General features: G+C 44.3%; 1 protein-coding gene across 2 annotated transcripts in view; it reads right to left on the bottom strand.

Annotated features, from left to right (window-relative positions):
- Positions 1-16,271, bottom strand: part of Irak3 (interleukin 1 receptor associated kinase 3) — a 61,423-nt gene extending 45,152 nt beyond the window's left edge. Inside the window, exon 1 of one of the 2 annotated variants that reach the window (XM_052753463.1) lies at positions 15,874-16,271. Coding sequence is in view for 1 of the 2 variants with exons in the window: in XM_052753462.1 (XP_052609422.1) it covers positions 13,975-14,107 (133 nt within the window). In the remaining variant the exon portion in view is untranslated. Of the gene's footprint in view, positions 1-13,974; positions 14,239-15,873 lie in introns of those variants that run through there. The other variant, XM_052753462.1, reaches the window with a different exon arrangement.
- Positions 16,272-20,415: the final 4,144 nt, after the last annotated feature.

Below are 20,415 nucleotides of genomic sequence, written 5' to 3' on the forward strand. Positions count from 1 at the left end.
AACAGGGACTCAGCTCTGATAAGAACAGTAAACCTGATGGATCTTTCTTCTGTTTAAAATTGGTTTCAGAATCTCAGGTCTGTTAAATTCTTAGGGAGTTGCTTTTTCATTTATAGTGTTTGAAATCATATTAAAGAGGCAGGTGTTTCTGCTTTAATATGGCATCCTCTGCCCCCACATTTCCAGTTCTGTAAGACTTGGCCACAATACATAGTTGACTTCAACTTTATAGCCTTGTTATTATTCTCAGCAAAACCATAAAGTTGAAAGAGATAATACAAAACCACAGTGCCTCCCTGTTCTTTGAGCCAAAATTGATTTCACAGGTATCAACGCTACTCAACATTCCCAATTCTCTACTCCATTGTTGAAGGTTAAATTCCACTGCCTCGTGAGATTATGGATGTCCAAATGTCATTTCTACCAACACTGAAGATCCAGGGTACAATTCACCAGGATTTTATCCCAGTCATGGTCCGGTACAGGCACATGTCAACATGGGGTGACTCGGGATCGACACAGCTTGGCATGCTGGGTCACCCTCATGGGCCCTCAGTGCTCTTCTCAGTCAGAAAAAGCAGTTACACTGCATTAAATCATTGAAGTTTGTGTAGTACTTGTTACTGCAGCATAACTTAGTCTATCCTGACTAGTACACACAAACTTGCACCTTGAATCTTCTGTCATTTAAGTGACATCTTGTTTCAAAATGGAGTAAAAGGCAGTGGCAGCTTTTGTGATCACATATTAAGTGAGCAGGTAATTGAGACGTTCAACTTGGAGGCATGCATAGTCTGTAAGGAGATGTGTGTGTGTGTGTGTGTGTGTGTGTGTGTGTGTGTGTGTGTGTGTGATGTCACTGAGTTGACATGTCTTCGTCTTTCTTCTCTCAGGTCTCATTTAAAGAAATGTTTGCATTCCTCATGCCTCTTAAGGGATAATGTCTTACAAAGAGAACGGAACTACACAGATACCAAATACATGTTTTGAATATATGACCTTTACAAAAACCAAAGAGGCCTTTAAGGAGAAAACTCTTGGCAAGAGGCAGTGACACTATTTTTAAGATACAGTTGGCTCTTCTTATCTGTGAACTCCATACCCAGGAATTCAACTAAGTAAATATAAAAAATATTTTTAAAAAAATGATGTCAAGAACTTCATTGGCAGGACTCTATTGCTGATACATTACATACTTGAGTCACAGAACATTGAAGAAATAAAGCTGGTGCTTATCTGGAGGCTTCGTTGCTACTAGCTAGCTTTCATAGCTCTGGTAGGTGCTGTGCACGCTACCCAGCTAGTCACCAGCAGTCTTACCCAGCTGGGCACCATGTGACCTACAGTAGCAAGTGTGACAGAATATACCCACTGGGTCAAGAGTGACAAGACTGGGGAGTAAATAACCAGTTTCTGATTGGATTTAACATTCACTCCACAAGACAAAATTCATGCCTTGTGGGGGCCCACAGAGGCTCCCTAGGAAGACCTTACTCAAGGTCAGAAAGTCAGAGCTTGCCTTACCCAGCAGGGCTGCATAATGGGATAATTGGCCAAAGGCATGGTTATCAGGTGTTTTGAAGGATCTACATTTGTTGGTACTTTATACCTCGACCTTGAAAGGGGCAGGTCTTTTGCCCCTCCCCTTGCTGATGTATAAAAAGCCCATCATGAATAAACTCGGTGACTGAGTATTGACCCAGGGCAGCTATGCTGCGTCTCTGTCTTTTTCTTTGTCTAAATCTGTATTTCTTACTATTATTTCTCAATTCCTCACTCCTCCATTAAAGAACCCTTCGACAGGTCAGGGCTGTCCCCAACAATGCCTGGGACTATTAACCAGACCAAGAACCCCATGGCTGGGCAGGCCAGAGATGCTAGGGGGAAACCGAACGCTATTATTCTGCTAAATAAGCATTATGATGAACTTCCTCATAAGTTCTTATCTGGATACCCTTACATGATGACATCTCTCAGCCTCCACCAGAGAAACTTCTTCTTGCACTAGATGCTGATCAACACAGAAACCCACAACTAGTCAACATACAGAGATAAGTGACTAAGCAATTGTTCAGCCCTGAATGAGACATTTATGTCACGTGAGCCCCCTCCTCCCAAGGCTCAAGGATCTTCACAGAAGGGGGGGGGGTGGAAAGATTGTAAGGAGTCAGACACAGTGAATCCATAGAGAGAATTATCCAGGCACAGCAAGGCAGTTGAACTTAAGAATTCAGAGCCGCTGTGACTGCATGCACAAGGCTTGTGTAAGATCAAGCCAGCCAAAATCCCAGCATGGAGAGCGGAGGAGCACACAAAGTCCCACAAGCCATTGAGGAATTATGGGAAACTGATGATGGGCCCCAGGAGGAATGCAGACCCTGGGAAGTCTCCAGCAGATGGCTCTTCACCCACTCACACAATGGCAGCAATAAGTGAACTCACTGGGTTAAAAAATAATTAGATCATGTGAAGTTGGGAGGAAATTGGGGTAGCAGAATAGCGGCAAAATTAGAAAAGAGGAAATTGTGAGCGATTTGGTTAAAAAAAACATAATTTGCATTATGAAATTCTCAAATAAAAATATTAATTATATCAGGAGTTGGGGATATAAGCCAGTGGTAGTATTTGCCCACTTTGCAAAAGCCCTGGGTTTGATCCCTAATCCTACAACAAAAATTCAATATTAAAACATGCACAATTGTTCTTATTACTTTCCCTAGATGATACCATGTGACCATCTACTTATTTGTGTTGACTTATGCATTACTAATAATCTAAAAACGGGTGTAAAGGATATGAGAGGACTGTGTACTTTATGTTATCTTACATAAAGAAAATACTTATCTCTTTCTCAAACTTATCTGTCTTCTTGGTTAACACATATTTTTCCTAAACACTTTATTTGGCTACTTTCACAAGCTCTTAAGAGCAAACTACTGTCATTTAAACACTTGTTCATGTCCTCATTGTGCAACTTATTCTAGTAACTGCAGGGACCAAGGAGGAGCAGAGCATGGAGACAGGTCCCTAAATAAAGATGGGGACACCAAGGATGGATCTCTACACAGGGAGTTTCGGGACCCCTAATTCGAGGTTAAAGCAATTAATATTTCTAAATGGGAGCTAATTCTTAAATAGGTATTGGCTAGGGTTTCCTATGGTGATATTTTATTTGTATTAAAATGTTATTTGTAGGTTAATAAATAAAGTTGCCTGGGGGTCAGAGCTATTAGCAAGCCATAGGAAAGCAGGGCAGTGGTGGTGTACTCTTGTAATCTCAGCACTTGGTAGGCAGAGCTGGGTAAGTCTCTGTGTGTTCAGGGATACAGCCAGTATTGGATACACATGCCTTTAATCAATACCAATCATGGAAAACCTGGAGGCCTATACAGACAGGCCGTGAGGAGGCGGTCATGTGGTTGGGTTTACAACCAATGAGAAGGCAGAACAGGAACTCTATATAAAGACTTTAACACAGGGGTAGCTCTGGTTCGGAGAGGTAGGACCACCGCAGGAGGAAGGGTAAGGTTTTAGCTCTTAGCTCTGACCTCTTGGCTTTCTTCTTTGTATTGGTTCTGTGTTTCTTATTTAATAAGAAGGTTGGTTACATCTACAGTTTCCTGTCCTGGGGAGTTTCCGTTTGAAAGCACGACCCATCAACTGTGAGCTCTACAGACTGTTCCTCCTTCCAGGGAGAAAAGTCTCCAATCAAAATGGAGTATGGCTGTGTGCCCTTGGGTTCACCCAAGACCATGAGTGTTCAGTGGTGACTCTGCCATTAGCCTCTGGGGCAACTTCAAGTGAGTCATGAAGTTTATGAATAATTTCCAACTGCTTGTGTGTCAAATGTCCTTTCAGGCTGTCTACCGAAAATGTTTACAAAATTTGATTGCACTTTCTTGGTCTGTTTTTAAAATTATAATGAAGACTGACTTCAAAATCCCCTTAGTCTTTCTAAGTTAAAGCTGTAGGTCAGTGGTAGAGCATTTGTGTGTCATACCCAAGACCCTGGGATATCCCTAATACTGAAGAAGAAAAGATAGAAACTCCAAAGCCAACTACCTCTAGTCTTTAGGAAACTTTCTACCATCAAAAATAGTACTCCAAAGAAAGAGTGCTCAGTGTCACAGGGCTTTTTCTTCAGTGAGGGAAGCTTAGCTTCCTTCTATTAGAATTAAATCTTCTAATTATTACTATTTTCAGAGTATTGGGTGTAATGCCCCCCACAAAATAATAATATTATTTCTATAACACATTGGCATTTGTTAAATAAATAAGGCTGATTTCTCGTACTTTGGATCTTTGGGATAAGGCATACACACATGATTTCATGGGGACAGAGAGGGAAGACGCTCCCTTGAGCCACTGAAGGCAGGGAAGGAATGGGGGAAGGAAGGCCAGACTACAGCCAGCCTTGAGACAGGGGCAGCTGGAGCAAGGTTTACTTGGACTGAAGGGAGAAGGAAAGGTCTGTGGGATTGAAACTCATTTCACAAACAAGGAGCGCATCCAGAAGTAAAGAGAAGGGAACCTTTAAAACATAGGTTCAGCCAGACGGTGGCGGTGCACACCTTTAATCCCAGCACTCGGGAGGCAGAGGTAGGTGGATTTCTGTGAGTTCGAGACCAGCCTGGTCTACAGAGGGAGTTCCAGGATAGCCAGGGCTACACAGACAAACCCCATCTCGAAAAACAAAACAAAAACAAACAAGCAAAAAGTAGGTTCATGTTCAAAAGAAGCCACCCAGGAAAGTTCCTATTGTCTTTGTACGTCACACACCTAGCCCTGATGCTCGGTTCACGTTTGCCAAACTGCAGACAGAGGCCCTGAGGACCGGGACAGTAACTGGAGAGCTCATCCACCAGCAGTGAGACCGACCTCCAACTTCTAAAAGTAGCACAAAGTAGCTTCAGCTTTACTGAGGATCCCTCTGGTGGCAATAGTTTACACAAGGAGACCAAGCATTATTTTATTGCCCGTAGTCCTCACAGTAGCAAAGGAACCACTTACAATGACTAAGGAAACCAGTTACCTTTCCAAAGCCCCAAGATAACAGCTTTCCCACATTCCATTCCTCTTTTTCCTTCCTCTTTTTTTTTTTTTCCCCCAACTGCTGGATTTCCCTTTTAAAAGTGCACCAGGGCATAACCCTGTGCTCTCTGCTCCTGCCACGTGCCCGAGAGACGGCTGCAGCCGAGAAGTTCCCCCTCAACAACATTTCTGAGTTTCGGCTGGGGCGTGAGTGAACAGGCGTCACTGAGCTGCCTGTGTTAGCTACATATGAGCTACCTAACACTGACCTGCGCAAAAGGGCACAAGGAAAGCCAGATTAGTCAAGAGGGTTTTTCTGCAGAACTTCTTCAGAAGAGACTGGCCAATACGGACTTAGAATCGGTACTGTCTGTATGCATGGATGGCTTCCAGGACTAGAAATTGAATATGTTTTCTCTTTCTCTTTCCGGTGATTCATGGTCCAGCCTTAATAGCTTCTCCCTGAGGATAATGCATTTTGAACAGAAACACCACTAAAGGAAGACTAATTATCTGCCACCATAAAAATGTATAATTCATTTAAATCAAATTCTATAAAACAATAACTCGGACTTGGTGCAATGTGAATGCAAATTCTTGGCTACAGTCCACAGTCTTAGCTTCCTCCAATACTTCCTTACCTCTCTCTTCCAGAATATAGGACTTTATTTCTTCATAAATCAAGGAGGAAAGTTCCCAATGATTAATTGTATTGTTAAAGAGCATTCTAAATTAAAAAGATAAAGTAAAAAAAAAATCAACTGTAGTTGTATAAAAATATTGTTTTGGAAGGCAAATCTTACTGAAAGATGCCTTGTCACAAATAGAAATAAAAAAGGTAACCTGAGAAGTTGAGAAATTTACCTTCTTTTTTTACCTGAAGGTAACAGTTACTATGACAATATTACTAGATGCCCAGAAGTCTCTGCAGACTGTGTGAAGCTGGTAGAATTGTCTAGATAGTGCTAACCACCGGGGAATTCAGTTACAGAAATCTTGTCTCCATATGCAAATATGTCCCTGGAGGGGGATTTTTAGAATAACGCAACACACCCCAGTCTGCAATCTCTGTATTTGCATGCGACCACATGCCAAAACCCTAGGAAGTTAAGACAGCATTCTTGCTGTTTGTCTTTGGGTAACATAATGGGAAAGCATGGATGCTTCTTCATCTCTGGTTTTCTATAAAACACACAATGAAAGAGGTTGCAAGCAGCAACAGTAACAAGCCCTTCACAATGAAGGACATTTTAAAATTCCAAAAGAATAAAACAAAATTAAAATGTGTAAGTCATCTATACATTCCTCATACCGGACAGTGGTAACAACACAAGTGTATCGATTTTGCAAGAAATAATACTTATCTACACTTATGCACATGTGTACTTTTTATTCCATACTTGATTTCTATTCCATAAGGAGAGGAAAGGTGGAGAACACCGTCATGACATCCCAAATGTCCCCCCATCTCTGTCTTTTCCTAGACCCAGATGAGGGATTGAGGCTAACAGCTCTCGAGTGTCAGCATGAGAACAGGTCACTCAACACCAGCACTTCCCCCTACAATTTCGAGTCCCTGCAGCTTCAGCCAGGCCAGGTGGCACACGCCTTTAACCTTAGCTCTTGGAAGGCAGAAGCAGGTGGATCCGTTTGAGTTTGAGGCTAGCCTGGTCTTCTTAGCAAGTCCCAGTGTAGCCAGAACTACATAATGAGACCTTGTCTCAAAAACAACAAAATCCGTGTAACATCATGCATTGATAATGACCAATACTGCATCCCCACATCTGCCTCCCACTCCAGTCTTCTTATGGTATTTATGTAAGTTTGCTCCATACAAAATTGGAAAATCTTCACAAACAGCTACTGTAATCCCTTTCGAGTGCAGTCTTTGTTGAACATTCTACCTAGTAAGATGCTAGATTTTTTTTTTTTAAATCTCCGTTGACTACTTGTTATTTGATTCAGAACATGAATGCCTGCTCTGTTCCAGCTACGGTTTTAGATGTTAAGGGAGTCAGTGTGAAATAGACAGATTAAAAACATGAACAGACAAACATAAAACCAGAACGTTCGCCTTCATGATTAGGATTGGTAACGTTATGACAAAGTACTGAGTAAAACAACCTAAGGAGAGAAAACATTTTGGCTCACAGGCTCAGGAGGTTCAGTCCATCATGGCAAGGCAGTGATTCTCACCCTATGGGTCGCGACCCCTTTGGGGGTGAATGAACCTTTCACAGGTGTTGCCTAAACCCACCTCAAAACACAGATAATTACATTATGATTCACAACAGTAGCAAAAATTATAGACATGAAGTAGCAACAAAACAATTTTACGGTTGGGGGTCAGCACACCATGAAGAGCTGTGTTACAGGGTCACAGCGTTAGGAGGGTTGAGAACCACTGTGGTAGGGTGTGGAGGAGCCTTGCAGCTCAGTTCAGGACTGCCAAGTAGAGTGAGAGGGAATGTCTGCACTAGAGCTGCCCACCTTTTTATTCCGTCCTGGTCCAGGCTACCAGACGGTACCACCTGCTCTCTGGTGCAATCTCCCTCCCATGGTTAACCCTCTCCGGAAACACACTCCCAGGCACTCCCAGAGGATGCTCTACCAATCTCCTAGGCACCTTCCCAATCAATCAAGTTGACAGTCAAGAGCCACCGTCAGGAGAAAGCATATTTCTAGATGGACAATAGAAAAACGTGAAAGGTGAAAAGGAGAAGTGGCGTAGGGGAACGTCAAATGGGAGAGAAAAGGGGCATCAGGAGGGGTGTCAATTTACGGGGTTCCTCTGTGTAGCCCTGGCCATCCTGGAACTCACTCTGTAGACCAGGCTGGCCTCGAACTCAGACATCCGCCCACCTCTGCCTCAGTGCTGGGATTAAAGGCGAGAGCAACCACTGCCCGGCTGGGATGTCGATTTTATAGGAGCATTCTAGGTATGCTGAAACAGAGCAGGTGAAGAGGGACGTCTCAAGGCTGTCTGCAGGATGACTGTCCTGTAAGCCCAAGAAAAAAAAGACTCCACACAGAAGAGAGAGGAGGGAGAACAGTTATGTGGGTCTTCCACGCTGACTCGACGTGAGATGGGAAGCTACCACAGGGTCACAAATGAAGTAGCGATATTGACCTGTGTGAAAGGTCCACTGACCGCTCTTTTGAAAAGGGGTTTGAAAGGGGCGAGGGAATCTCACTTAGAAGACAGCTACAAAATCTAGGTAAAACTCGGATGTTGGTTCGGTTGAAGATGGCTGTGGAGGCTGGGGTAAGTGGTTATATATGATTGCAGAGACCCAAAAGGCAAAGTCCAAAATATCAGTTGCTTAGAGACAGGATGTGGTTTGTGACTGGGGAGGAGGGGGCAGGAGGGGGAGCTGAGAAGTTACAAAAAAAAATTAATCTTTTGGCCTATATAAATGAAAGATAAGGTTGCTATCAATAAAAATGGGAAAACTTCAGGGAGTAGAGAAGAGACATTTGGGAGGTGTTAAGTTGAAGACATCTGTCAAGTAGGTAAACAGAAGGGTGATGGTGACACTTATTAGAGACCCAGGCTAGAAAGTTGGGAATTGGTGACATCTGAATAGAATTTCCTTGGTAGTGGGTATAGTGGATCATGGATTAAGCCCAGAGGCACCATAAGAAATAAAGAGCCATCTGTCACAAAAGGAAGACATGAGGACAGCATGCAGTTCTAGAAATACGGAGTGCTTCATGGAAAAAGGGCAATTCATTGTGCCAAATAAGAGGAACCCTGGGAAGCGACCAGTGCATTTAGCCATGGGAAGAATATCAACAGGACCAGTGATGGGCAAAAGCCCCAATGGAGAAGGTTCAAGAAGGGATAAAGCAATGGACTAGAAATAGCCCTTTTGAGGGAGAAGCGATAAGTAAGCTGGTAGCTTAGAGTCGAAGGAAGATCTAATGAAAGCCTTGTAAGATGGGAGAGATGGTATACAGTGGTCAAAGTCAAGCTGCGTTCTGTCTTCAGAAGAGGAAACCCATGGCTGCTCCTGAAGTAGAGGAACCACGGAGTGCCTCCTTCCTAAGAGGACAACGAGGAAAGAAGAGTCAGAGAAACGTTATAATGTGGGTACCCAACAGATACTACCATAGCCCGTGGTGAATGTGGACAGAGGTCATTTACATCCCAAGTGTGGACCCTTGCTATGCTGTGGCGAAAGTGGTCCCTTACCTCAGACCTTCCCCAGCACCAACCTCAGTCTAATCATGAGGAAGGCATCTGATAAATGCCAACTGAGGAGCAGTAAACCCCCCTCCAAACTGTCAAGGTCATCAAAAAACAAGCCTGAGATGTCACAGTCCAGAGGAGATTGAGCACATGGAACTAAATACAAAACTTGGATGGGATCCTAGAAGAGATAAGGGAAGCTAGGTTAAAAAGTGAAAGAGGTGTGAATAAAATATAAACTTTAGGCAAATAATCACATGTCAGTCTTGTGACCCATGTACCACGGTGATGTGAAATGTTAATAATAGGAGATACTGGGTCCAGACATTATGGGTAAAACTTATATGCAGAGTGTGCCTGAGAACTCTTTATCATCTCCTGCACACACATAAAGCTGTTTTAAAAGGTAAAACCATTTCAATTTTTTTTAAATAAAAGAAAAAGATGTGCTCAGGAGTCTGATTATCTCATTGGAGTCTTAGTCTGTCACTCGTTAAATTGACTTGAGGCAAGTCACTTAAACTCTCTAGTAATCCATTTTCCTGTCAATAAAATGGAAATGGGAACAGGGTCTACACTTTTATAGTGGGTACAGGAGACAGTCTTTGTTTGTAAAGTACTTAAGGTGGGGCCTAGGCAACAGGAGATATACTTCAAAATGGCAGCTGTTAGTATCATTGTTCTTATTGCATACATTTATTAGATATTTAAATGCAAGATTGCTGTGCTACTAGATTTGTTTTAAAATGACTATTCATTGGCATAATTTATTTACTTTTAAAAAATGTTCGCTTTTATGATTTTTTAATTTGTGTGCATGTTGAGGGAGTATGTACATGTGAGTGTGGGTGTTCAGGGAGAACAGAGGCAAGGGACTTCAGATCATTATAGACGGTTGTGAGCTGCCGGGCATGGGTGCTAGGAACAGAACCCAGGACTTCTGGAAGGAGAGTACACACTCTCAACCACAGAGACTTCTCTCCAGTCCCTTATTTCCTTTTGTAAGAGAAAAATGAATAGCATCTGTCGCATAGAATTTATAAAATAACATGAGTTTTCTCAGTATATCTTACAACATTGAGAGAGGTGCTTAGTGTGAATTGTCCCAAACCATTTACTTTAAATAGCAATCTATGGTAATGTGATAAATGAATGTTCTTCAGAGGTTCTGTATGTCTGTTATGATGTCATTATATCTGCAAAGCAAACACTAACAACCAGATAGTACCTCGAAATTATACTAATGTTACTAGCAATGCTTAACAAAAGTGGTTTTGAAGAATTTGGTCGACGTAGTGGTTCTGAAAGCGGCTGGTACTTCCAGATGGTATTAAGCTTTCTACCCACACTTAAGGCATCAGCCGCTCCAGGAGAGAGATCCAAGCATTTGTATGTTCAAAGTCTTACATGGGTGATTCTAGCATGTGAGCAACCAGGCTAGCGGATCCCACATGCACTTATTTAGGCATCATAGAGAGGGCTATGTGATCTGCCTGTGTCTGAACTGTCATTGGTAATGGAGCTCAATGGTCACCATCCTCAGGGATTATGATTGGCCTAGGACAGTTCTCCTATCACTGATACGATTCTTTTCCATTTGCAGTTGGGGGCCCCCTATATCTTCAGATTCTCACTTGCTTTGTGCTTAAGAGGACAGCCCACCCATGTGTGTGTGCAGGCGTGTGTGTGTGTGTGTGTGTGTGTGTGTGTGTGTGTGTGTGATGTCTGTCTGTCTGTCTGTGTCTGTGTGTGCATGCACATTAACTAGGGGATCAAATTCAGGGTCTCCCATATGCCAAGCATTTACTCAACTACTCCTTCAGAGCTTAGCACAGCTTCATGGTTCTGTCCCCCATTGCTCTCCTGGTCTCAAAGATCTGGTTTCCCTCTTAGGACTCCCCCCACCCCTTTTCTGTCCTCAATGTACCAGTAGGGGAAACAAGGCATGTTAGTGGCCAGAACACCACTCTCTGCAGGGGCAGGTACACCTACATCAAGGAGCCCACATTTTTAGATCCTTCCCCATGAGCATCAATATGCAAAGCCATACCATCCATACTCCATATAGAGACAGGATTTTAGTCCATGGCATGAATCAGTCCAAGCCCAATAAACCAACCTAGTATCTCCAATAAGCATTCCAAAACTACCCATGGTAGTGAGTCCAGGGAGCCTCTGGTCATTGGTCCTATACTGCCAAAACTTGATTAGTAGCCAATACCTGCCTAAAATATGCTCCATCAACTGGAGAAAGACAAGTGAGGTACCTCTAACCAATCACATGAGATGCCTCAAATCTAGTTACTCTGTCCGATACCTTCCCCGGGCCATCAGATTTTTAAATGGCCTTCCTTTTTATCTCCAATTTAAAATCTCCCCACCTTAAGTCTTGGCCAAATGTACGTAGCTTCAGAGTGCTCCTTCATCTGTCTAGACATCCCTGGCTCTTTCTTGGGTCAGTCATCTTCATTTATGACCACAAGGGCAAAATAGAGCTGTGTATATAAACAGCACACTGAATTGTTGGTTTGTTTTTTTCAAGTCAGAAGTGCTATGCTTTTAGGGGCCTGTGAGATGCATGAGGAAAGAGTATGGCAGTAGGAGGAGGTGTGCAGTGTGGCTTGTGGCTAAGAGCATGAACTGCCCTAGTTCAAATCCTGACTCTACCACTTCCGACTGTATGAACATGGGCGAGTTACCTCACAATTTGTAACCCACCGTCCTTATCTGTAGAAACACTCGCAATGACTACAGCACCTGACCCACAAGGGAGTGGAGGGGTTTATGAGGCATGACTATTTGGAGTTTAATGCTACAGAGAAAGATGGCGAGAAGGAGAGAGAAAAGAAGCCAGTTAATGGAGCTGGACTTCCTGGAAAGCAGCGGGGAGCAGGGCCTGAGTGCTGACTGCTCCCTTTACATAGGACACATGTTCTTCCGTTTTCACAGCCTCCGCCAACTGGCTTCATTCATCTGTGACAGGGTCTGGCTCCATGTGCACCTGTGCACTGGACCAAAAATATCTTGTTTCCAAAAATGCAGTCATCCTAGGAAATCCATAGACACAAATACTACTGATGTCCCGATCTAGCTCACATAGGGAAATAATCTCCTAGGGGACGGATCTTATCTCTCACATGCAGGCTGGAAATGGCTTTGTTTTCCAGAAATCAGAGCCAAGTATCCTCTTCTGAGATGTTTGCTGAAGGGTCATCTATTAAAATTATAGTTTAAGCCGGGTGGTGGTGGCGCACGCCTTTAATCCCAGCACTGGGAGGCAGAGGCAGGCGGATCTCTGTGAGTTCGAGGCCAGCCTGGTCTCCAAAGCGAGTTCCAGGAAAGGCGCAAAGCTACACAGAGAAACCCTGTCTCGAAAAACCAAAAAAAAAAAAAAAAAAAAAAAAAAAAAAAAAAAAAAAAAAAAAAATTACAGTTTAAAAATCACTGAATAAATTGTGTAGATACTGGGCATAGAACCAAGACCTTCCTCATGCTAAGAAAGCATTGTACTTCTGGACAACTTTCCTCAACCCACTCCCAAAACAGGTTTACACAACTAGTGTAAACTAGTGTTTCAGAAAGTGTGAGTGTACTGTTTACAACCACAAGGAAGTGTTTTGTTCAGAGGGCTGCTATTCTTGCGAAGAAAAATCGCTATTTTAGGTAGAGCTGTTTAAAAACACTCACGTTTATTTCCAATTAACATTAACTGTGATGGCCTGAGGTATTAAATCTAACCCCAAAGAGAACACTTGCCCTTAAGTAAGCAGAGGCCTTTGTCATTATATCACCGCTTCCAACACACAGTTGCTCAGTTTACCAATCTGCAGAAAATGGATTTTGGAAGATAACTTTCTAGACTAATATATTACACTAGATTTGGCAAATAAGCAAGATATATTTAATTAAGAAAACTAGGAGTCACATTCACTGCAAACAATAGTGTTTCCCTTGTAGATTATTGAAGATTCATTGAAAACACCAAAGTGGCTATGCAAGTCTGAGTGCCGTGTCACACACACACACACACACACACACACACACACACACACACACACACACACACCACACGAAAACACCAAAGGGGGCTGGGAGAGATGGCTCAGCGGTTAAGAGCACTGGCTGCTCTTCCAGAGGACCCAGGTTCAATTCCCATCAGCTCTCACCTGTCTGTAACTCCAGTTCCAGGGCTTCTGACACCCTCACACAGACATACATGCAGTCAAAACATCAATGAACATAAAATAAAGATAAATTTAAGAGAAAGGAAAACACCAAAGAATAGATCTCTTAAAGTTCAAAAAAAGTAAAAATAGTTTGCTTTTTGTTTGTTTTTGAGACAGTCTCATGTTGCCTAAGCCAGACAGGAACTCTCTGCATAGATGAGGATGGCCTTGAACCTCTGACTCTCCTACTTCACCTCTCCATGGCTGGCATCACCAGTCTAGGGAATCAAACCTACAGCTTCATAGATGCATAGATAATCTAGACTCTAGCAATTGAGTCACATCTCTAACTCTCTAAAAAGGTTTGACTATTAAAAGAATGGGGGAGATTTTGTAGAGCCAGTAGACATCACTCGCATATGATTACATGTGCATATTTACTCGCCCATGGCAAACCGTGTGTAACAGGATACCTTCTCCTTATCTGACTTTCCCAATCCCCCATCTTGATCCAGCAGTGCCCAAAGTGTCAGAGAGGGAAAGGGTTAGCTGGGTCCCTCGCGGGCAGGTCTGGGTCGCACTCACCGAGGCCCCGCCAGCCCAGCGGACCGTCACAGCTGTCCAGGATCGCGCACAGCTCGCCCAGCAGCGCGGGCGGCAGGTCGAACAGCAGCGTGTGCGCCGACAGCGAGCCCCGGGTCCCGCACAGGCCGGCCATCGCCGAGCCCCGGACCCCCCCCCCCTGCGGCGAGCCAGGGATGTCGCCGCGGCTGCCACCTCCTTACACAACCGCGGAAATCCAGCTCCACGACGGCTGCCCGGCCGGGAGCTTGCAACACGCCGCGCCCCGGCCCTCGCAGGGCGGGTCCCACGTGACGCGGGGAGCCGCTCCCCGGGGATGCCCTTTGCAGGACCCGGGGCCGCCCCTGTCCCCCGTGCCACCCCGGCCTGCGCCCCGCCCAGGCCTGTCCGTCCTCGGCTTGGGACGTGACCCCACCGAGGAGACCAGCCAAGAAAGTGAGGGCGGGAGACGGGGGCGGGAATCCGGGAAAGCCACCACCCCTCTGCTGCCCTGGGATGGGCGGGTCTCCTGGCCAGGGTGGATGTCGGGGGGCCCCGGAGGGTCTTTCTTACTTCTTTTAAAGTTTCTCTTTGTCCCGTCCGGGAAGAAATACGTACTCACTGAGAAGCACGTTTTCCTCTCCCGTTTTAACCAAATAAATTTAAACGGAAGAAAACGTGTGCACACTGGAGGAGGACGCGGGGGGACGGGGTGGGGATGGAGGGGGGGCGCGCGGATGGGTTGTGGAAGGAAACCACGACAAACCGGCCAAACCCGGGCAAAACTTCTCATCCTCGCGGCAGGAGGCAGCCCCTGCCACGGAGCCGCCTGTTTTTTTTTTTTTTACTACGTTCTCCTTTTCCTTCCTCAAAAGTGCTTCACCGTGCTTGCAACATGGAGTTTAAGGAACCGTGGCTGCGGTTTTGGAAGAGTCTACCGGTTCGACTGCAATGGCCCATCGCAGGCACCATACACGGATGCTACAGACAGAAGAGGTCTGCAAAAAGGGGGTGGGAAAATGTCAACTCCGAAGCGGGACAGGGATGGGACCAAGCAAGGCCGTCCCCTGGAAAACAAGCTGCTCACGGTCCAAACCGCTCAGCTTTTACTCTTTGGGAACAGCGCCCCCTGGAGCGCAGCCGAGGTGGTGCGGTGCAGGGGCGTGCAACACCCCACCCTGCGTAAATTCCCGAAGATAAGAAGTCTTCTGTAAAAACACACGTGAAAACTGGTGCAGCTAAAACAGCTGGAGCGAAATTTCTGAAGTCTCTTCATTCTAACGACTACGGTTTTGGCTTTTGTTTTATACCAGACTACGCACTTTAAAAGGGTCTCTGTGCCACTGTGTCGAGCGGCAGAGGGAAGAGATTAGGGAGTGCTGTACTGGGTTCCTTTTGCTTTCGAGGGCAGAGAAAGCGAGCTAAGACAAACCCCTGCACAGGAAATCACCATGTGTGCTTGTGTTAGACTTCTGACAACACGCCCAACAGACCAGCTTAAAAGGAAGGGGGGGCCTGTTTGGCTCATGACCTCAGAGGTTCGGTCCCTGGTTGCTTGACCTCCGTGTCTTTCGGGGGTCCTGTGAGAAGTCAACCCATCAGGGTGGGAGAATGTGGTGCAGAAGGATGTTTGCTTCATGACAGCTGGAAATGAGAGAGGGGTGGGGGTGCCTGGGGGAAATTCTTTTCAAGGGACTTGATTTCTCAGGCTGGCAATCAAGCTTTTAGTATACGGGCCCTCAGAAGGCATTCAAAATCTTCACCATGACAATAATAGGAGCGCTCGGAAATGCTTGCATCATCAGATCGTCCAGTTTACCATGAGTCAAGGAGAAAGAGATCCGGGACAAGATATACCCTTCAAAGCCCCGCCCCCCGTGACGCAATCCACCCATGAAGTTAGTGCCCTTACGAGCCACTTACCTCTGAACCCTGCCACCAGCTGGGAACCACGAGTTCACCCCCAGAACGTTTTGGTGCGTCCTGTCCAAGACATAGTACACCCTTCTCCCATCTCTAGAGGTGAACCGTCTACACCCCTACCTAAACCTCATCTTTTACGGCCACTCTGAACCCTACCCCCTTTCCCTGGAACTGAAAGGAAGGCGGGTAGCTGTTGTCTTCTGGCTCTGAGATTTTCACTGTTTGTCACTCCGCTGGCTCACCTCCATCGAAACAGAAACACAATACTATTCCTTTCGCCTTCAAAACAAAATGGCTTTGGTTCTGCAGCGTTGCTTCCTGGTAGAGTTGAAAATTCTCACCACCTCCAGCCTTTCTCTCACCCCGCTCTTGCTCTCGACAGAGCTACTTTCCCCCTCTCAAAGAGTTCTCTTCGGGGCCCCCACACCCACAGCATCGGCACTACCATCCTGCGGACAGTTCCCACCCTTATCCTCCTCGTTGGTGTCAATAGAAAAAACAAAGACCGAAGAAGGATGTCACAATGAGCTGGTAGAATTTAATTCTTCTAAAGAGAGCAGGGTGTAATACAAAGAGCTGGGCTCCCTCGGTCTGTTCCTTATCTCCTTGTCTTTCGTTATGATCCCTTCCATGCAAGCTGCCCACGGAACTTCTCACACCAGGATGCTATTAGTCATATTGTGACGCAACTAGCAAGCTCTTTCTGAGGCTGGCCAGATGTGGCTACCTGATGTTAGATCTTCAGATTTCAAAACTGTGAGCTCGATAAGCCTCTGTTGTTACAGACTAGTCCAGTTGGAAACACAAAGAAAACTAAGACATTGATTGTATGTTTAGGTGCACGTATGACTCCCTCTGTCTTCGTTTTGTTATCTGTTTCTGGGATAATGTACCCCTCCCTCCCAAAGCAACTTAGGGTAGAAAGGGTTTATTTTAGCCCACCATTCCAGGCCACAGTCCATCATTTCGAGATAGTACAGGGGGCAGGAACTGTAGTGAACAGGGCTGCAGAAATGGCTCAGCAGTTAAGAGCACTGGCTGCTCTTCCAGGGGACCCAGGCTTGATTCCTAGCAATCACATGGCAGCATACAACTATCCACAACTCCAGTTCCAAGAGTTCTGAAGACCTCTTTTGGCCTCTCCAGGCACCAGGCATGCACATGGTACACAGACATATATGTAGGCAAAACACTCATAACCATACAATTATTTTTAAAAAGAAAGAGCAGAGAGCAGTGAATTAATGTGTACATATCAGTCCGTGCTCTTTTGGATTTCTCTGCTTGTACAGTTCAGGATTCTCTTCCCAGGCAATAATATCAACTTGACAGTTAGCCTTCACACTCTCCAAATCTTCTGATTCATTAGAATGATTCACAAGACTCGGGGGAGGTTCATGCCTCAATATTTTTGCCCGAAATTAGTTCTAAGATTCAGTTATTGAGCATGTGACAAAATATCAGGAGGTTGTGGTTGAGAGTTTCAGTGTGTTGGTCATGTTCTTAATCATTCAGGCACGACTGTCATGTTTCTTCAAACTGCCTAAGGACTCACCACAGATCACCTCTGGAATCGGATTCAAATGTAATAGAAAAGCTCATTATAAACAGAAAAAGACAATCCCATCATTCCAAAAATTCCAGGAAAGGGGAAAAATACATTGTTTATTATACCATACACCCACAGCCACAGGAGGACTCCTGGACATAAGTATCAATGCGACCTGTTTTTTATAGACAAGAATTGAAGCCTACAAAACTATGTCCCACAAAACTATGTCCCACAAAACTATGTCCCACAAAACTATGGGGCTTTTCCAGCTCAGTTTTCTCCCTGTTCTCCCGAAACGTACCCAGGTTAAAGTCATCGGGAGCTCTGCATTACAGAACAGAGTTCCGCTGGTCAAAGGTCTTAGGAGTCTATTTTATGATGGTTGTATTGATTCGTTTCTCTCTTTCACCCCCTTCTTTCCCTCCCTCCCTCCAACGATCTCCCCATTTCCTCAAGAACTACCAAATCCTACCTCTGCTGTGACATTCAGTGAAGCGGGAAAGTGACCTTTACCGAGCATCAGTGTGTTTTTACATGGTGTCACATTGACTACTCCGGTAACTCCAGTGTGTGAGTATGCTAATGTTTATTAAATACTAAAGGAAATTCATGCCTAGAGAATTTACTTTGAGACTGTAAAAGTGTGGATGCTTTTACAGTAAGCCACTAGTCTTACAAAGTTTCACTATTGTACCCGTTAAAGCCAAATTGTTGACAAAATTCTATACATTTAAAAGGGTGTAAGCTGGGCGTGATAACAGGTGCCTTTAAACCAGCACTTGGTGGACAGAGGCAGGCAGGAATCTGTGAGCTTGAAGCCAGCATGGTTTACATAGTGAGTTCCCAGCCAGACAGAGATAAATACACAGTGAGATCCCATGAAAGAAGAATAAGAAAATAGGAATAAGAATGAGAATAGAAGGAGGAGGAGGAGGAAAAAGGGAAGAGAAAGAAAAAGTAAAAAAGAAAAATTGTAAAAATAGTTGCATCTTAAATCTTTACTGCTTTTAGTATTGAATGCAGACGTCACACTCGTATATGTTTTCTAGTTGGGTTGTTATAGAATTAATCTGCCTTTCCACTGAGAAATCGCTCTGTAAGATTAAAGATTGATAAAAGGAAAAGCTCTTTAATATAACGTATGTCCAACTCAGCCTAAAGCCCAAAGAGAAGCTGGCTTGAACAGAAAATTTGGCTGATGTATACGCACCTTAGGCTTATGCATTCCACAGATGCTGTCATTTTCAAATCTCTTTCAGGCCGTGGCCCTAGATTATGCCTTGAACAATTTAAACAGAAACTGGAGAGTGCAAGTCTGGCCACTAAGGCAGATAGATGCACCGAGTGAAGATTTTGCATATTGTACAATTATTTTAAGTACACCAGTGCTCTTCTCTTTGAGTACTGCTACCCAGAGTCATCTTTCTCACCTGGCAGAATTAAGCTTTTCTCAAGAAGAGAACTAAGGGCTTTACGGTAGGCCAGGACTTAACTTTGGCTGTGGCCCTGCCCTGCCCCCTTGTGCTGCCTGTTAAAGGCACGCTCTTGGATAGAGGGTTGTAAGTCAGGGTTATTGCCTAAGCAGATCTATGAGTAAATCCTCTCCACTCTCGATTGATTTGGTGGACTGGAAGGAAGAGGTGACATAGTTGTCTATCTTTCCCTTCCCTTCCCTGTCCCCCTTTCTGTGTAAGTACTAACACCAGTGGGGGGAAAAAGAATGCAATACGATTTGTTGGTGGTTCACGTTTTTTAGAACATTGTATCTTTCTTTCTACATTCAGAACAAGTTCTGTCTGGCAGGGAGACTTGGCCTCCAGGCCTACCACTGTCCTCCCTTCTTTTCCTTGGACTCAGTAACAGATGCAGTTTGTGTCTAGCTTAACCCCCATGTGTTATAGGCACAACCAATTCTCTGCTTGTCGGGCATCCTGAACGCTGGAATGTAAATGTTGACAGGTGGACACCATGGTTGTGAGTTCCGGTCCTTCTCACACTCCATTGTGCTTTCAGGGTTCATTTTTAAATGGAAGCTCGAGGCAATTCGGGTAAGAATTCTAGAACGGCAGCAACACAGAATTAAAGGAAGCACGGGGTCCTTCTGAGTGCGTGGTCTCCGCAGTAGCCTGTGCAGCATCTTGAGGTGTCCTAGGCAATGTTTTGCAGCTCATTCTGGTTACAGCTCATAATTACTCCTCAGTCTTGTCAACACTTGACACTGTCAGTCTCTGAGCTTTGACCACTCACTGAGTGCTTAGCGATATTTCCTTTTGATATTTAGCTACATTTTTTTCTGACTACTAAGGAGAGTAAGCGTCTTTCCATGTGTTGATTACCTGTTTGGCTTCATTCTATGCGCATGTGTTACCTGATCCAGTCTCTCATCCATTTTTCTATTGGCTGCTTGCTTTAGGGGTGAGTCTGGATTTGTGATTGCTGTTTTTTATGGTATGAAATGGGAACTTTATATAGATATGTACATTAAAATATTTCCTATTCTGTGGTTTGTTCTACACTCATTCATGATAAATTTTAATTACTTGGTGCTTTCAATGTTTATATGGTTTGCTAGTCTTCTTAGATTAGATAGTATTTTATCAGCTTTCAGAAATTTTGTTTTTCTTCAAATTATAAAGAGATTATTTCACATGACTTTAAGTTTTATTGTTTTGTCTTTCACATTTAGGGGCACAATCTAGCTAGCATTAATTCTTTCCGAATGATATACTGGTGATACTTTGGATAATACAAAGGTAGGTTCCCAGCTCATCTCCTGCTTGTTCTCTATAACACATACTATTTTTATGGCTTTATTGAACTGAAGAACATGTCTCTAAAATGTTTAAAACATAATAAAAGGTAAGCATTTTTCATTCTTGTCAGTATGGAACATTTTTGAGGAAAGATTCCTGAAAAGAATAAGTATTTAGTTTTAGACCATTCTTCAATTATTTTGAACTCCACTTGCCTACTCTGGGGGAGGGCTTTAG

The sequence above is a fragment of the Peromyscus californicus genome, unplaced genomic scaffold, assembly GCF_007827085.1.
Source record: "Peromyscus californicus insignis strain IS unplaced genomic scaffold, ASM782708v3 Scaffold_24__1_contigs__length_46423439, whole genome shotgun sequence".
NCBI lineage: Eukaryota > Metazoa > Chordata > Mammalia > Rodentia > Cricetidae > Peromyscus > Peromyscus californicus.